The sequence below is a fragment of the Colobus angolensis genome, unplaced genomic scaffold, assembly GCF_000951035.1.
Source record: "Colobus angolensis palliatus isolate OR3802 unplaced genomic scaffold, Cang.pa_1.0 Scaffold233, whole genome shotgun sequence".
In the NCBI taxonomy this organism is placed as follows: Eukaryota; Metazoa; Chordata; class Mammalia; order Primates; family Cercopithecidae; genus Colobus; species Colobus angolensis.
In genome coordinates, this window is record NW_012115522.1 from 515383 (window position 1) to 533772 (window position 18390).

At 39.2% G+C, this 18390-nt stretch overlaps 1 protein-coding gene across 2 annotated transcripts in view; it reads left to right on the forward strand.

Annotated features, from left to right (window-relative positions):
- Positions 1-11159: 11159 nt before the first annotated feature.
- The window catches only part of PPP2CB (protein phosphatase 2, catalytic subunit, beta isozyme), a 25797-nt gene continuing 18566 nt past the window's right edge, over positions 11160-18390 (forward strand). For both annotated transcript variants that reach the window (XM_011944533.1, XM_011944532.1), the window contains exons 1-4: positions 11160-11383; positions 13178-13351; positions 16591-16680; positions 16794-16955. In XM_011944533.1, coding sequence (XP_011799923.1) covers positions 11267-11383; positions 13178-13351; positions 16591-16680; positions 16794-16955 — 543 coding nt within the window. In that variant the 5' untranslated portion in view covers positions 11160-11266. The remainder of the gene's footprint in view (positions 11384-13177; positions 13352-16590; positions 16681-16793; positions 16956-18390) is intronic.

The following is an 18390-nucleotide window of genomic DNA, read 5'->3' on the forward strand; positions in this document are numbered from 1 at the left end:
AGATGTAATGTATACAATTTTCTTAACCGTAATGTTTGGAAGTCATGATGTCGCAGAAGTGGGTGAAGAAAAGATTTTGCTAGTCTAATTTTAGGGCACTCTTAAAATCATGAAATTTACTTCGGAAAGGAGCACTAATAGATGGTGTTAAGTTAAAATAGTATTTTTAACGGGTGTAATGTTGGCCGGGGCCTTTGTGTATTAAGTAAGTGTTAACACAGGAGGGTTTGTTTTTGTATATAGAAGTGCCAAGCAGGTGGTATTTTTCTCTTTCTGAGACAAACTACTTACTTGTGGCTTCAGTCGACGTTCATTTTTATTGTGATAACCTGTAATTTCATGAGTCTTAAAATGTATGCTTTAAACATCTCTCTCAAGCTCAGTCAGTTAACCTATGAGCATCAGAATACAGACTTGAAGTTACTGGCAAAGTGTTAGTTGAATCAGTTTTTTCCATTGACTCTTTCTGTTGTTTTATTTTTGTTTTGAGACAGAGTCTCACTCTGTAGCCCAGACTGGAGTGCAGTAGTGCCATCTCTGCTCACTGCAACCTCCACCTCCTGGGTTCAAGGAATCCTCCTGCCTCAGCTTCCCGAGTAACTGGGATTACAGGTACATGCTGCCATGCACTGCTAATTTTTGTATTTTTAGTAGAGATGAGGTTTCGCTATGTTGGCCAGGCTGGTCTAGAACTCCTGACCTCAAGTGATCCCTCAGCCTCCCAAAGTGCTGGGATTACAGGAACGAGCCTCGTGCACAGTCCCCATTGACTTTCTAATAATTTTAAGGTGAACTCCTAGAGAAGAATATTGTACCACTGCTGTACTTTGAAATAATCACACCGGAGTGTCAACGATCACTTGAGGAAGCTTTCTGTATTTGTCGAGAGAGATTATTTTTACTTCGGCTCCTAAATAAGTCAGACTAACAGTTCCTAGGACTTCACAGGTATATTTAAGATTCTCTCTTGTATCTTACTAGCTTTTTTTTTTTTTAAGACGCAGTCTTGGTGTATCAGTCAGGCTGGAGTGCAATGGGGCAGTCACCGCTCACTGCAGCCTCGACCTCTGGGGCCCAAGGGACCCTCCCACTTCAGCCTCTCAAGTAGCTGGGACCACAGGCATGTGTTACCACACCGGGGTAATTTTTTTTTGTATGGGGTCTCACCATGTTGCCCATACTGGCCTTGAACTCCCAGGCTCAAGCGATCCTCCAGCCTTGGCCTCCCAAAGTGCAGGGATTGCAGGAGTGAGCCATCACTCCCAGTCCATTTTTTTTTCTTTGAATATTTGTACTCACCCACAAAACATGAATTTGTTAGTGAAATTCATTCATCTTTGTTCTCTACCCCCATTGATGGAGTTGCCAGTGGGATGGAGAAGTGTGATAATACTCATCTCTCTACTCTTTTGAGCCGTGCTTAGTTTTGCAGCCCTCTTCTGGCAGCTATGACCTAGTTTTGTGGTTTGTGTGTGCATGTGTATATATCCATATATACGTTTTCTGACCTTAGTTTCTAGTTCCGTTTTATATCCCTACCCCTATCCTCCTTGTTGATACATAACAAGTGTAGCGTTCATCCTGTCTGAGTTCCAGTCCTGCTTCACAGCTTGCTAGCCGTCAGTCTTTCTGCACCTCTGATTCCTTATGACAGAGATGATATGTCCCGATCCTCCCGGGTTGGTTGTGAGTGCTAAGATACTGTCCATTGGCCGGGCACAGTGGGTCACACCTGTAATCCCAGCATTTTGGGAGGCTGATGCAGGTACATCAACTTGAGGCCAGGAGTTCGATACCAGCCTGGCCAACATGGCAAAATCCTGCCTCTCCTAAAACAAACGAACAAAAATTAGCTGGGCGTAGTGTTGCACTCCCAGCTACTCGGGAGGTTGAGACACAAGAATCCCTAGGAGGCAGAGGTTACAGTGAGCAGTGATCATACCGCTGCACTCCAGTCTGGGTGACAGAGTGCAGTTTTCTCAAAAAAAAAAAAAATACTGTCCATGTAAAGTCCTAATGAGAAGTAAGCACTCAGTGAATGTTAAATAAAGGAAGGCTGAAAGTTTTAATCTTAAATGTCACCCCATTTTCTTTTGTAAGAAATGAAAAATAAATAGATGTGCCGATATGGCTTTTCTGTGGTAAATGTACTTCAAAGGAGATTTTTTTTATATAGTGGCTATAGAACCCTGAAAAGGAGTGTTCCCTGTTATGTGAACCACACAGTGCTGGGGTTAATAGCAGTTGTGTGAAGTACCTTTACTCCTGACTTGGTCTGCTTAATACTTGCCCTTCCTTTCCAGGGCAAGAGTAGCAGGCATGTAGAAAGAATATATAAGAAAAATAAAAGTCAAACCTAATTATATAAATTATCTTTATTTAATTCCTTGTGATTCCATTTTTGGGTTTTTTTTTAAATACCATGATTTTTTTTATTCTATTGGAAATACTATTCTATAGAAAGTTACATCATATGGTGGTGGTTTTTCCTTAAATTTCTATTCTAATTCAGATTGCCTAAAAACTGAAGGAGTCGGCTGGGCACGGTGGCTCACCCCTGTAATCCTAGCACTTTGAGAGGCTGAGGTGGGTGGATTGCCTGAGCTCAGGAGTTTGAGAACAGCCTGGGCAACATGGTAAAACCTTATCTCTACTAAAAGACAAAAAACTTAGCCAGGCATGGCAGCATGTGCCTGTAGTCCCAGCTACTTGGAAGGCTGAGGCAGGAGAATCACTTGAACCCGGGAGGTGGAAGTTGCAGTGAGCTGAGATCGCCACTGCACTCCAGCCTGGGCGACAGAGCGAGAGACTCCATACCCCAAAAAAAAAAAAAAAAAAAAAAAAAAAAGCCTGGAGTCCACTGAAATCAAGACCAGAGTAGTACTAGTAAAGGCCTATTCCGAGGTAGTAGCAAAAATAAAATCTGTCCTAGTGCCAGTGGGTGAATGACTACAAAAAATAAGAGTATGAATGATATGGTGTGTCTGGCTTCCAAGGTTAATTTCTGCCTGGTGAAAAATTGTTTGCATAAAATAGTAAGGCCTGTCTTCGGAGAAGACTAGCTCTTAACACTAACTTAAATTAGCAATCCAGCTTTTGAAGCTAATTGTGAATTTGACTCCTCTTGTGTGTGCAGAGAAATTGCTTCTGTGATTCATTCCTGCATCAGCAGTATGCAGTTATTTTAGAAGATTGTGTGCCTAGAGAGCCAGGCTGGCACTGCTCAGGACACTCTGTGACTAGAACTATATTTAACTCTTGTCTCAGAAAGAGTAAAAATTTTAAGCTCTTTGATCTGATAAATTTTGTAACTGAAGAACCTTGGTGATGATTCTTTAGGTGGGAGGGGGAGGGGGGGAGTTCAGCCAGTTTGTGTGCTGGCAGATCTTTATTCTGGTGATTATAAAGTACCTATTGAGAAAAATGTTGAGGCTTGTGTAGAAGTATAAATATGTAGATTTTATATTGAACTGATGGCAACGTTTCTGAGTCCTGGCGTTAGCCTCGAAATAAGCAGAAATATCTTTAGGATATGACTTCATTCCTAATGTGAAATATAGTATGCTTGTTCCTGATGCCCAAAACCATCTTAATGAAGATTAGATCCTGGTAGAAATGAGTGATTTTTGTGAATTGAGAAAAAATTTTTAGATTACTTTCTGTGACTGATTACAGCTTAAAAAATAAAAATAGTGGTCTTGACAGGCAAAATGCCTAACTGGTACTTCCATTTTTAATTTCCCTTGAGCAAAAATTAGTGCCAGCTTTGGTGGTCCATTGATAAAATCTGAAATGCAGTGATAAAATAGCTCCTTTCTTATTATAACGAAGAATGGCATGATTACAGTGAACTAGAGGGTCAAGACCCAATTCTAGTGACTGAACAAATCATTGTTTTCCTTGCTAAGCCAGCCTCTTAGTGGACTGGTAAAGAAATTAAACCAAACTAGACTAGCATGAACTATTGCTAATGGCAGGAAAGTGGACTTTGTTACATTTCTCTACTTTATATATGACGTGTCAAATTGTATACCTAAATAGATAAAGTGAAGATATTTACAATGTAAAATTTCTTTTCATTGCCCACCTTTAATTGCTGTGTGTGCCTTTTATTCTTATTTGAAGATCTTGTAGAAATTTTTTCTTCACGGTCTTTTTTCTTCAGTACAAATGTTATAAAAGACTTGGTGAATGAAGCTCTTCCTTGGTAAAAGGAAACGAAAATGCCAGAAATTGAAGGTGGAATTAATGCTTAATTTATTTTCCTAGATTGTTTTCTGAATGTAGTTTTTTCTAGAAGAATGATATTAAAATTACAGACATAATCTGTTTGAGAAATCTGAGTCTGTGTTATAGAAATTTTTTATTGTTTTGAACTGATTTCCTTCAAGTAAATGTAATGAAATGTAAACCTAATCCAGATTGTTTAAAGAAACTTGTATGAAGACATCTTTTCTTCCTTAATGACCAAATGTGATCTAATAGTTACTGTATGTTACTTTTCAACTCTAAGTTTCATTAATAATCATATTAACGGCTAGGCGCGGTGGTTCACGCCTGTAATCCCAGCACTTTGGGAGGCCGAGGCGGGCGGATCACGAGGTCAGGAGATCCAGACCATCCTGGCTAACACGGTGAAACCCCGTCTCCACTAAAAATACAAAAAAAAAAAAAAATTAGCCGGGCATGGTATGGTGGTGGGCGCCTGTAGTCCCAGCTACTCGGGAGGCTGAGGCGGGAGGATGGCGTGAACCCAGGAGGCCGAGCTTGCAGTGAGCCGAGATCGCGCCACTGCATTCCAGCCTGGGCAACAGAGGGAGACTCCGTCTCAAAAAAAAAAAAGAAAAAAAAATCATATTAACCCTGGGAAGGAGTTCTGTGTATTACAGATTCCATTTCCTTTCTGGAGAACGGGAGAGCTCAAGTGCCCAAGCTTAGAACTGGTTTGCTGTTATGTCCTTTGTAATTTAGAAATATTTATCATCATTCCTAGTAAATTGTTTTTTGACCGAGATACTTTTGCCATCAGATGAATTAAAACAATCCTGAGGTGCAACCTGAGATTCCTGACTTGCGTTATAATAGCATCATGTTACACCAAAAATGTGCAAAACTCCATTGGAGGTCTATTAAGTGAATATTTTATACAAAGACAATCGTTTTTATTTTGAGACTGGGATACAGTGGTGAATTTAAGTGTTCTCACCTATTCAGTCTTAGAAAAAAGCTTATTTGAATTAACTTTTTAGCATAATTGGATTTTTTTTTACGTGTAAGATACAGTGTGTAGGCTGTAGTTTAATTCTGCTCAAAATCCCTTTTTTTGTTTGTTTTTTGAGACAGAGTCTTTCTCTCTCTGTCGCCCAGGCTGGAGAGCAGTCTTGGTTCACTGCAAGCTCCGCCTCCCAGGTTCACGCCATTCTCCTGCCCCAGCCTCCTGAGTAGCTGGGAGTACAGGTGCCCGCCACCACGCCCGGCTAATTTTTTGTATTTTCAGTAGAGACGGGGTTTCACTGTGTGAGCCAGAATGGTCTTGATCTCCTGACCTCGTGACCCACCCGCCTTGGCCTCCCAAAGTGCTGGGATTGCAGGCGTGAGCCACCACGCCCGGCTCAAAATCCCATTTTATAGAGAGGGAAATAATTAAGTTTCATCTTCCTTTAAAAGAGTTCCACAGGATATTTATGTCCTGGATGATGAGCACTCAATTGGTTCAGTATATTCTCGGCTTGATTAGCAAAAGAGGCGCTTGTTCCTGTAGGCAGTGAAGAAGAAAGGAGAGGACTGGTTGACAGAATATTGCCACTGTGTATTTATCCCATACATTCAACAGATTTTAGTTGAACCACTATGTACCAGACTGTTCAAAGTGCTAGAGATTCAGCTGTGAAGAGGGAACACAATTAATGAACACCAGACAGTGATTCTTGCTGGCAAGAAAAAGCAGAAGATGGGGACAGTGATGGGCTTGAATTCAAAACACTTTTTTTTTTAATAGGGTGGTTGTAGAAAACCTTCCAAATTATTTATAATGTGGTTTACTTTTGTAATAAAAAAGGATTTTGCAAGAGTTAGAAGGCACAGTCCCTAACACTGTTCTCACCTCTGACACCATCTTCAAAAGTTTAGTCATGATGTACCTTCAGAACAGCAGACAAATAAAAAATAAAGTTTAGTGACCTATAAATTACAAGGAACACTCCCCAGAACTGCCTCACTTCTGGCACCAATTACAAGTTCAGTGGGTTCTGCAAACCACTCTTAGGTTCAGTGATTCACAGGAATGACTCACAGAACTCACTTAAAGCTGTTATATTCATGATTACGGTTTATTACAGGGAATGAATACAATTTAAAGTAAGCCAAGGGAAAAGACTCATAAGGGCAGAGTACAAGAGGGGCTGACATCTGTAGTCTCCAGTCCTTCAGAGACCAAACATAATGGGGTCACCCAAAGCCCGCATCATAAGTCACATTGTTAACAGTCCGCAGGTCAGAGCCCCGCCGGCAGAGACATACTCTTTACCAAGCAGGAAATTCCAGGGACAAAGGTCAGACCTCTCCTCGGATAAGGTTAATTCTTCACTACGCAGACTTTTATTCCATAGCAACTTCTAAGGGACGAGAACCTCAATAAAAATAAATGGCAATACCAAAATACATGAAGAAAACAAGGCTAGATTTTTCAGGGTTGTGTGCAATGTGAGGAATTTTTCCAGTTGAGTTGGCATATTCTTTTTTTGTTTTAATTTTATATTTTGTCAGCTGGGCGTGGTGGCTCATGCCTGTAATCTCAGCACTTTAGGAGGCCAGGGCGGGCGGACCATGGGGTCAGAGGTTTGAGACCAGTCTGGCCAACATGGTGAAACCCCACCTCTACTAAAAATACAGAAATTAGCCGGGCATGGTGGCACACGCCTGTAATCCCAGCTACTCAGGAGGCTGAGGCAGGAGAATCACTTGAAACCAGGAGGCAGAAGTTGCAGTGAGCCAAGATGGAGATCACGCCACTGCACTCCAACCTGGGTGACAACAAGACTCCGTCTCAAAAAAAAAAAAATTGTATTTTGTCTTTTCTTGGTTGTATAAATTCTTTGAAATTAAAAGTTAGCCATTTAAAAATGTTTATTATTTTCTACTTTGTGATACATGTGTGTAATTTTTACTGTGCAAGTTTTAGCATTTTTATATAGTCTGGTTGTCCATCTTTTCCTTAAACTTTAAGTGTACATAAAAATCACTTGGGAAAGAAATAAGAAATTCAGGTTCCTTGACTCCATTCCAGAGACTGGTTGACTATGTCTTGTGGCAGGTCCAGGAAGCTGCTTTTTTTTTTTTTTAAAGGCAGAATCTTCCTGTCGCCTAGGCTGGAGTACAGTAACGTGGTCATAGCTCACTGCAGCCTTGTACTCCTGGACTCGAGCTATCCTCACGCCTCAGTCTCCTGAGTAGCTGAGACTACAGGAATACACTACCACACCTGGCTTTTTTTTTTTTTTTTTTTTGTAGAGACAGGGTCTCCTCATGTTGTCCAAGGTGATCTTGAACTCCTGGGCTCAGTTGATCCTCCTGCCTTTGCCTCCCAAAGTGCTGGGATTACAGGTGTGAGCCACTGCTGCCGGCCTCCTTTGTTCTTTCAGTGTCATGAAATACCTGTATTTGTCAAGAAGATTAAGACCGTGTCTTTAAAAAAAAAAAAAAAGGCTAGTAAGATACAAGAGATAATCTTAAATATACCTATAAAGTCCTAGGAACTGTTATTTAGGAGCCGAAGTAAAAGTAATCTTTCCTGACAAATACAGAAAGAGATTTTTGCTAGCGTCACTTCTTCTGGTATATCTTCATCCTCTCATCAAAACCATTTTCCTCATTTATGCAGTAAGTTTGCATTTTCACTTCTTTATGTCACTAAGTTTCTGCATGTTGCTAAGTTCCTGGCTGCATATTTGGAGTCTCTCCAACAGCAGCATTGTCAGCATTCCCACAGTCGGTTCTTCTGTGTACTTTTGATTTGAATTTCATTTCCAGGGTTATGTCTTGTGTGTTTGGCTTCTTTCTTTTAGCATAATATTTCCAGGATACCTCCGTATTGTAGCATGTATCTGGACTTTGTTCCTTTTTATTGCTGAATAAAATTCCACTGTGTGGATATAACACTGTAGTGGTTTTTATAATTACTACCATCTGGAATTTGTTTTGAAGTTTAAGAAGCCAGGTTTTTCTGTTTGAAAAAGTAATATAGAATTTGTTTTTTGAAATTTCAAACATTGGCCAGTCACGGTGGCTCAGACCTGTAATCTCAGCACTTTGGGAGGCTCAGGTGGGAGGACTGGTTGAGCCAGGAGTTTGAGGCTGCAGTGAGCCATGTTCATACCACTGCACTCCAGCCTGGGCAACAGAGTGAGACTCTGTCTCAAAAAAATTTTTTTGCAAGCACCTCAGAAAGGTAGGAAGGAAAGCAAATGCCCTCTACCCACTATCCCTATCCACTGCCCTCCCACCTCCCAGACAACCATTATGTTTCTGTATATAATCTCCTTGGCCATGTTCTTCATATGCAAAAAACATATGGAGTGCAGAATGTTTGTGGTGTATTGGGAGCTGTCTTGTGGAATAAAATTGGCTTCTGGTAAAATTATTGTTTAATTTGTGATCTCAGGAAAATAAACTGAAAGGTATAAAGGCCTTAAGATTACACAATTAGATTAAAACTGTAAAGAGAACCCATGTTTTCTGGAAGACTTCAGTGCATATAATCTCATTCTAATTAATTACAGGCAAGGAGAAGAAAGTATGGGCTGTATTGTCCATAACTCTTGGGAATCCTACCAGGCTATAAGCAGAAAAGGCATTCGTAGAAGAATACGTGGTAGCCTAGAATCAAAAGAAAAGCTGGAGAACCAAGCATGAGCATTTTGCAGAAATTAAGGGAGGTTGGAGGTACAGTCAGAATCATACCTTAGAAATGTTTTAGAACACTGGAGAGAACACTTCTGTTGGAATAGAACTTGCCATTGTCCCTGCTGTTTAGAGTTGCTTCAAATTAAGAGTCTAGGCTGGGTACATGTATTTGGCATAAAGTAATCTGGGGCTAGAATAACCTTATGATTCCTACAGTATGTATACAAACTATTGTGTGTGTTGAAAATCGCTACAGGTTGAGTATCCCTCAACTCAGTGTTAAAGTCTGTTGACAAAAATGCAGAGTAGCAGGAACATAAAATGAAACTCAAAATCCATGTTTTTAAATACTCTTCAGATTATCAGAGAATTGTCTGTCCCTAAAATTGTGCTCTCTCCCACCAGTCTGAGCTGTCATCTGCTTACTGGACTCTACTTTAAACTTCATCCTGTTTGACTTGTGTGTGTGTGTGTGTGTGTGTGTGTGCGTGCGTGCGTGACAGTTTCGCTTTGTCGCCCAGGCTGGAGTACAGTGGCGCAATCTCGGCTCACTGCAAGCTCCGCCTCCCGAGTTCATGCCATTCTCCTGCTTCAGCCTCCCAAGTAGCTGGGACTACAGGTGCCCGCCACCATGCCCGGCTAATTTTTTGTATTTTTAGTAGAGATGGGGTCTCACTATGTTAGCCATGATGGTCTCGATCTCCTGACCTTGTGATCTACCCACCTCGGCCTCCCAAAATGCTGGGATTACAGGCGTGAGCCACTGCACCCAGCCGTGTTTGACTTTTATTGTGCTGTGTTGTTGCCTTTTTTTTTCTTTTGTCTCACTCTCACCCAGGGTTAACTGCAAAGTGGTGTGACCATGGCTCACTAGAGCCTTGAACTCCCCAACTCTTCCCACCCCACCCCACCCTCCTAAGTAGCTGGGACTATAGACACACACTATCATGCCTAGCTATTTTTTAAAGGTTTTATAGAGACCAGAGGTCTCACTATGTTACCCAGCCTGGTCTCAAACTCCCGGATTCAAGCTGTCCTCCCACCTCGGCCTCCCAAAGTGCTGGGATTACAGGCATGAGCCACCGCGCCCGGCTGCCCTGTGTTTTAGCTATGCTAGCCATCCGGTTGTTTCTTCTTCTTGGTTTGCGTTCTGTATTAGTCCCAGTGCTCATCTCTTACCTTTCTTGGTTTTCTATTTCTAATTTTGTTGTGGACCTGGAAACTTGGTAAATAGCTTGTTGGAATTTTGTAGATAACAGTAGGCCCAGAATAAGGCCTGAGAGACTCTTTTGGTGGGTTAGGGGGGAGGTACATCATTTTTATGATGTCTGTTTTGTTACTTCAGAGGCTTTTAAATTTTTCTTCCTGATTCTGAGGTCTTTTGCTATTAGGCAGAGAGGCCAGATAGACGAGCCTAAAATTAGTGAACTTTGATTTAGTCAGAACATTTCATTTGCCAGTGTTTAAGCATAAATTCTGTACTTCAGGACCACCTAATGGTATGTTCTAACTTAATTCTATAAATATAGAATAATTGGAATAAAGAAATTAAAGGTTGGCCTATGAATTGGTGTAAGAATGTTTGTTTACACAAGAATTTGCATAATTTTGACTTTTTTGTTGACCTTTTTAAACTTGTGAATAATAAGATTATTCTTTTTAAAACACAGACTTTCTGCCTTGGAAATTTGCCTATTCTGGACTTTTCATTTAAATGGAATTATACATTATGTGATCATTTGTGACTGACTTCTTGCACTTACCATAATGTCTTCAAAGTTGTAGCATGTATCAGTACTTCATTTCTTCATGGTTGAATAACTATTCCATTATATGAATATATTATGTCCGTTCATCATTGGTTGATCAGTATCTGGTGGTTTCTACTTTTTGGCTGTTATTAATAATGCTGCCATGAACATGTATAACTGGATTTCATTTCTCTTGAGTATATACCTAGGAGTGGAACTGCTGGATTATATGGTAATCTTAGGTTTAACTTTGGAGGAACTGCCATACAGTTTTCCGCAGCAGCTGCACCATTTTGCATTTCCACTAGCAGTGTATGAGGGTTCCAGTTTATCCACATGTTTGCAACACTAGTAACTGTTTTTTTTATTATAGCCTTTCTAGTGAAGTGTTATCTCATGGTTTGGTTTTCACATATGCTTTGATAAGGCACGTTTCAAGTGTTTTTTCCCCAAAATTTTCTTTTAATAGATAAGAAATGATACTTTTAACTTTGTAATTGTTGATTTCACTTTTCTAACAGGCGAAGGAAATTTTAACAAAAGAATCAAATGTGCAAGAGGTTCGTTGCCCTGTTACTGTCTGTGGAGATGTGCATGGTCAATTTCATGATCTTATGGAACTCTTTAGAATTGGTGGAAAATCACCAGATACAAACTACTTATTCATGGGTGACTATGTAGACAGAGGATATTATTCAGTGGAGACTGTGACTCTTCTTGTAGCATTAAAGGTATGATTATTGAAATTCATTTTTTTTTCAAGATTTAAACTAGGCAAAAAGCAAGAATGACAGTATTGCATATCATCTGTTTAATGGTCTTTCAGTTTGTAGCCCCTTAAAATAATAATTGGTTTTACATCTTTTTAAAGGAGAGGTGAAAAGGATAACTTCTATATATTCCTGGTAAATGTATCATTCTCTTGAATAGCTGAAGTCTTGGAATCATATTTGACTTTATCACTTATCCGTCATACTGACTCAATAAACAAGTCTTTTTAAATCCTTGCTTTGAAAAGTCTGTTGTTCCTGTCTCTTTCTATTTTTACCACACAGTTTATCACTTCACAATTTGATGGTTGCAATAGCCTGGTAACTAATATTTCTGCCTCCAAGATCTCATCCCCCCCAAATCCACCTGGCATATGCTGGCCAATGAAATCTCTTTTATTTAACAATTTTTTGTTGTTACTTCCTGTTGATTGCCTGTTGCGTATAGAAACAAACTCAAACTCCTTGCCTGGCCTTTTATAGTCTAGTCTGAATTTTTGCCTGCTGGCGGTTGATAGCATAAACTCTGGCTCAAATCAAAGTTTCTTCTTCATCAGTGCTCTGGACTCTGTTTATTTCCATATTCGATTTCCCCCACGAGGTTACTCTGTCCCTGATTTCTTACCTTTCTGCCCAAGACTCAGCTCAGGTCTCACTTCTTTCATGTAACCTTCAACCATTTTAGCCTTATTCCTTCTACTCTAAATTACTATGAGGAAACTTATTCTCCCAGACCTTACTTATGCTGCAAAAGTGGCTTACTATCTTGTATTACTTACTTTACATATTTCCTTACTGAGGTTAGTCCCTCAACAGCAGAAGCCATGTATTACATAGTCATGGGTCACTTAACTACAGGCATACATTCTGAGAAATGTGCCATTAGGTGATTTTGTCATCTTTGGAACTTACACACACCTAGGTGGTATAGCCTGCTGCACACGAAGGCTATGTGGTATAGTCTCTTGCTCCAGCCAACATCGTACATGTAATCTGTTGTTAACAAAAACATTGCCCAGCACATGACTGTACTTGTGTAGACCTGGCATCTGGCTTTATAGCACCAAACTTACATTAGACACATAACGGATGCTTAGTAAAGTATGTATGAATTGAAGTATATACTTGCAGCTTTTTACTTAATTTGCAGAATCCAATGCTTTTTCATATTTCTTATCAGACACATTGCTAACTAAACAGTCGCTTATGTTTTTGTTTTGTAATAAAAAGGAAACTATTAATACATTTGAATTCTTGCCCAGTTTTGTCAAGGGCCTGTTTTTGTGTTATTATTGGCAAATCCAATCTTCCTGTGGGAAATAAAAATTGAAAAGGGAAGAAGTTAATCTGTAGAGTAGTTGGTCTCAGCTTCAAACCTATGATTTGCACTACTCACAGTAAGAAGTCATAGTGTTCTAGAAAGATTTAGGAAAGTAATAATAATTTGATGATGAAAAAGATAATAGAAACAAAGTATCAGATACAAGTTTATTATAGTAATATAAGTATTAGTTAAAGGTTCTGATGAGGGTGGTCAAAACATGATGAAAAAGGATGATTATAATAAACATATCAAATGTTAACCAGTACTACCTGGTTATGAATAAGCAAGTTTTTTATTTTGAAAATGAAATTAATATTTAATATGCTGGTGGCCAAAAGCGCCGTGTTTAACAATGGGTAGGAGACTAATGTACTTCACGTGACACTAGTAAAAATGGGATTTTACTATGGGTTTTACTCCTTTTCTTCCAGGTGCGTTATCCAGAACGCATTACAATATTGAGAGGAAATCACGAAAGCCGACAAATTACCCAAGTATATGGCTTTTATGATGAATGTCTGCGAAAGTATGGGAATGCCAACGTTTGGAAATATTTTACAGATCTCTTTGATTATCTTCCACTTACAGCTTTAGTAGATGGACAGGTATGTATGTGTGTGCTCACATCTTGGGAGGAGAGGAGGTAAATAAAGGCAAAGATTGACTATTGGTAAGCTAGGGTCTAGATTCATATGACCTGTGTTTCTGCATCTCCTTGGCCTTTTCCTCCTTCCCTTATACTTAAAATTTCAAAGCAGAGAAGTGGATAAGTTTCACGTACATTTGGACCAGCAAATTTTCCTGTTCTCAGATACGTATGTAAATCTTTTGACCAAAGAATATGCTGTGCTTTTTAAGATATCGATAAACATTATAAATAAATGCTTAAGACACTGATGTATAGTACTAGTAAAGCAAGATGTTAGTTAAAACTATCTCTGCGTATACACACAGTTTTTGCTGGTTACCATGAATAACTTTTCATTTCTATTTTCATGGTAATTCCAAATGTTATATTGTGTATTACACCTTCTTCCCTGAGAAGTGAATGCTTGGCTGGGCACAGTGGCTAGTACTTTGGGATGCCAAGGCAAGAGGATCGCTTGAGTTCAGGGGTTCAAGACCAGCCTGGACAATGTAGTGAGACCCTGTCTCTACAAAAAGATTTAAAATTTAGCTAGGCATAGTGGCGCATGCGTGTGGTTCTAGCTACTCAGGAAGCTAGAGGTGAGAGGATCTCTTGAGCCCAGAAAGTTAAGGCTGCAGTGAGCCGTGATCACAGCACTATGCTCCAGCCTGGGCAGCAGCAAAACTCCATCTCAAAGAACAAAAAAAGAAAATAGAAACAAATGCTATTTCTGCAGTGCAGACAGATCATGAAACATTCAAAAGTATAAGAAGAAATTATGCAAATTTCCTATGGCAATTTCTAGAGATAATCACTGTAAGCCTGAACTGATTTAAATTTAAATATAAAACAAAGGCCGGGCAAGGTGGCTCATACCTGTAATCCTAGCACTTTGGGAGGCCGAGGTGGGTAGATCACCTGAGGTCAGGAGTTCAAGACCGTTCTGGCCAAATGGTGAAACCCATCTCTACTAAAAATGCAAAAATTAGCCAGGGATGGCAGTGCATGCCTGTAGTCCCAGCTACTTGAGAGGCTGAGGCAAGAGAATCACTTGAACCTGAGAGAGACAGAGGTGGCAGTGAACCGAGATCGTATCACGGCATTCCAGCTTGGGTGACAAAGTGAGACTCCATCTCAAAAAATAAAATAAATATAAATATAAAACATATAGTAAAACTCCATAATTCTTAAATTATAAAAACCCAGAGTTGTCAAGAATGTGATGAATTCTCTCTTAGACTGCTTGTGGGAATATAATTTGGTTATAACTTTCTCTGTGTAATCCTGATAGTCTTTTCTCCGCCGTGATTTTGGACACTTGCCATGATTAATTTGAAAGGACAATACTTTGCCTGGACTTGTTAAAAGAAAATGTGAATTTAAAAGATGTTAAATTTTAATTAAAGTTGTTTTTAATTGTTTTGAAGCACATAGTCCTCAATAAAATTGCTGGACAGAATGATTTTTAAAAGACAGTCTTATCAGTTTTAATGAAGTATCTGGTTTTTTAAATGGGTGTGTTAGTAGAGCTTTTATATATTTTTTCCTTCCTCCTTCCTTCCTCTCTTTCTGAAAAGTTACTAGAAAAGAAATAATAGTGGACAATACTGATCTAGAAGAAAAGAGGGAAGGCACATAAAACACTAGGAACGAAATAAGGCATAATTATAATTGTGCAGGAGCTTGTGTATCACAAGAACAGGTGCAGCTTTACTGCACTAAATTTAAAAAGTTGAATGAAGCTTACTATATTAAAATACCAGTTATTAAAATTGGCTTGCAGAAGTTCATCCAATATAAGTAAACTACCAATAGCAGCCAGGTATAAATAGTTTTATAGGCTAATTCTACCAAACCTTTAAGGAACATATAATTTCTGTGTTCTAGAACTTGGGAAAAGATGGAGAGTTCAAAGCTGACACCATAAGCCTAGTACAACCTCAATGCCAAACCAGACGTGGCATGCACAGAAAAATAAACCAAAATCATCTGGAAAAAAATTCCTGTATTTATGATTCAAAACTCAGTTATTTTATAAAATAATAATATTAAGTGGATAAAGAAATGCTGGTTATACTATCGGCTAAACATTAGAAATCTTCTCATCAGGCCAGGTGAGGTAGCTCACGCCTGTAATCCCAGCACTTTGGGACGCCAGGGCGGATGGATCACCTGAGGTCGGGAGTTCAAGACCAGCCTGACCAACATGGAGAAACTCCGTCTCTACTAAAAATACAAAGTTAGCCAGGCATGGTGGCACATGCCTGTAAACCCAGCTACTTGGGAGGGTCAGGCAGGAGAATCACTTGAACCCGGAAGGCAGAGGTTGCGGTGAGCCAAGATCACGCCATTGCACTGGGCAACAAGAGCAAAACTCTGTCTCAAAAAAAAAAAATCAAAATCAGAAAATGCTTGTTAAAACTTATATTATTCTGATTCAGAATACCTAGAGCATGGACTTGAAACTAGGTAGTTTACAAAAAACAAAACAGAAACATTTGTATTATTCCATTTTATTTTAGAAGTCCTGGCCAATGCACTAAGCAATAAAAAGAATTAAAAGGTGTAAACATTGAGAAGAAAAAAATATTTTTGTAGATGACTTGATCATGTACTTAGAAAATGTGAAAGAACTGAAAATTTATTGTAGCCAATAATAAGAATCAGAGTATTTGCTGTAAGAGAAACAAAAAATTGTGTATATCAGCAATAACCAACAGAAGCTGTAATGACAACTGGGTACAGTGGCATGCACCTGTAATCGCAGCTTCTCAGGAGGTTGAGGCGGGAGGATTGCTTGGGCCCAGGAGTTCATGGCTGCATTGCATAGTGATCATGCCTGTGAATAGCCACCGCACTCCATCCTCAGCAACACAGCAAGACTCCATTTCTACAGAAAGAAAAGAAAGGAGGGAAGGAGGAAGGGAGAAAAAAAAAAGAAATTTAATGGTAGGTCCCAAGGATGGGTATACCATTGGCCAGAGAAAAGGAAGGGAGGAAGGGTGGAAGGGAGGGGAAAAAAAAAAAATTTAATGGTGGGTCCCCAAGGATGGGGATACCATTGACCAGAGAAGGGGTAAAGAAGAAAAAAAGATGAACAAAATGTGTTTAAATGTTGGCATTATTTGGACTGACACTTTTAACCATTATTTACTCTTTGTTAACTGTTAGCAGTTAGTAAAACAAATACATTCTCTTTTGTTAATTCATAAACAGATATTCTGCCTCCATGGTGGCCTCTCTCCATCCATAGACACACTGGATCATATAAGAGCCCTGGATCGTTTACAGGAAGTTCCACATGAGGTAAACTTAGTTTAAAAAAGAAGAAGAAAGGAAAAGAAAATATAACCACATTTTGAGGACGATAAAGTATGACTGATAATAATTTGTAACATGTACTTATTTTTCTTGGCCAGGGCCCAATGTGTGATCTGTTATGGTCAGATCCAGATGATCGTGGTGGATGGGGTATTTCACCACGTGGTGCTGGCTACACATTTGGACAAGACATTTCTGAAACCTTTAACCACGCCAATGGTCTCACACTGGTTTCTCGTGCCCACCAGCTTGTAATGGAGGTATGTACTTTCCTTACAGAATGATCTTTATTTCAGATTAGCATATACTTCTGTAATAAGGCATTTTGACTTAACTAAGAAATATTCCTCACCATTTATTACCTAGGTGAAAAGAGGAAAAACTTGCTGGTTTTAGCAAGTAGGGAAAGCACTAGTAGACTGGAGCAGAATTATAACTCATTTTTGAAATTGAGACTTAGAAAAAAGTTACAAACATAGTACCCCAGAATTCCCTGTATGAGTCATTCAAATTCCTGACTGTAAATATTTTACTATATTTGCTTTATCATTTTGTGTCTCCCTTCCTCTTCACCCCCCACACTTTCTTCCGAACCATTTGAATATCTGTTGCAGACAAATACTCCTTTACTACCAACTTTCTATGTGTATTTTGTAAAATTAAGGACACACTGTCACATAACCACCATATAGTTACCACAGTTGGGAAATTTGTGTTCATATAGTACTATTATTTAATATGAACACTTTATTCAAATTTTGCTAATTATCTCACTAATGTCTTTTATAGCAAAATTTAATTTTGTGCATACTGTATGTGCATAATCTAATCCAAAGATTAGGTTGTGTTCATTCTACTTTGATGTGGAAATCCTCTGATTTTCTTTGTTTTCCACATTCTTGACATTTTGGAAGAGTAGGAGCATTTTATCTTACAGAAATATCCCTCAGTTGGGGTTTGATGTTTTCCTTGCAGTTAGGGAGTCACTGTATGCATTTTTGGCAGTCATGCCATAGAAAGATGGTGTGTCTCCTCCGTGCATTTTATCAAGTGGTCCTAAAATCTGCTTGTCTCAATGCTGGTGTTGGCAACTTTAATCACTTAGTTAAGATGATGTCTGCCAGATTTCTCCACTATAATGTTAACTGTTTTACAACTACTAAGGGAATATAAACAACATAATCCCTCCAGACCAGTAGGGAGTGGCTTCAAGACGTTAGAAAAAACTTCACCAGCCCAGTAGAGACGAGGGAGCATGATTAAAAAAACACAAATTTATGTAGTAAAAATAAATCTAATTATATCAGTGATTATAAGAAACAGACTAAAATTTTAGCCTGAGACTCTTAGATTGGATAAATAATCAAAATGTAGCTGTTATTTGGGATGTACCTAAAACATAAATGACTGGCTGGACAGAGTGGCTCGTGCCTGTAATCCCAGCACTTTGGGAGGCTGAGGTGGAAGGATCTCTTGAGTCCTAGAGTTTCAGACCACCTTGGGCAACATTGTGAGACCTCATCTCTATTAAAAAAAAAAAAAAAAAAAGTCAAAAATTAGCTGGGTGTGGTGGTGCATGCCTGTAGTCCCAGCTACTCGGGAGGCTGAGGTGGGAGGATAGTTTGAGCCCAGGCAGCAGAGGTTGCAGTGAGCTGAGATCATGCCACTGAACTCTAGCTTGGGCTACAGAGCCAG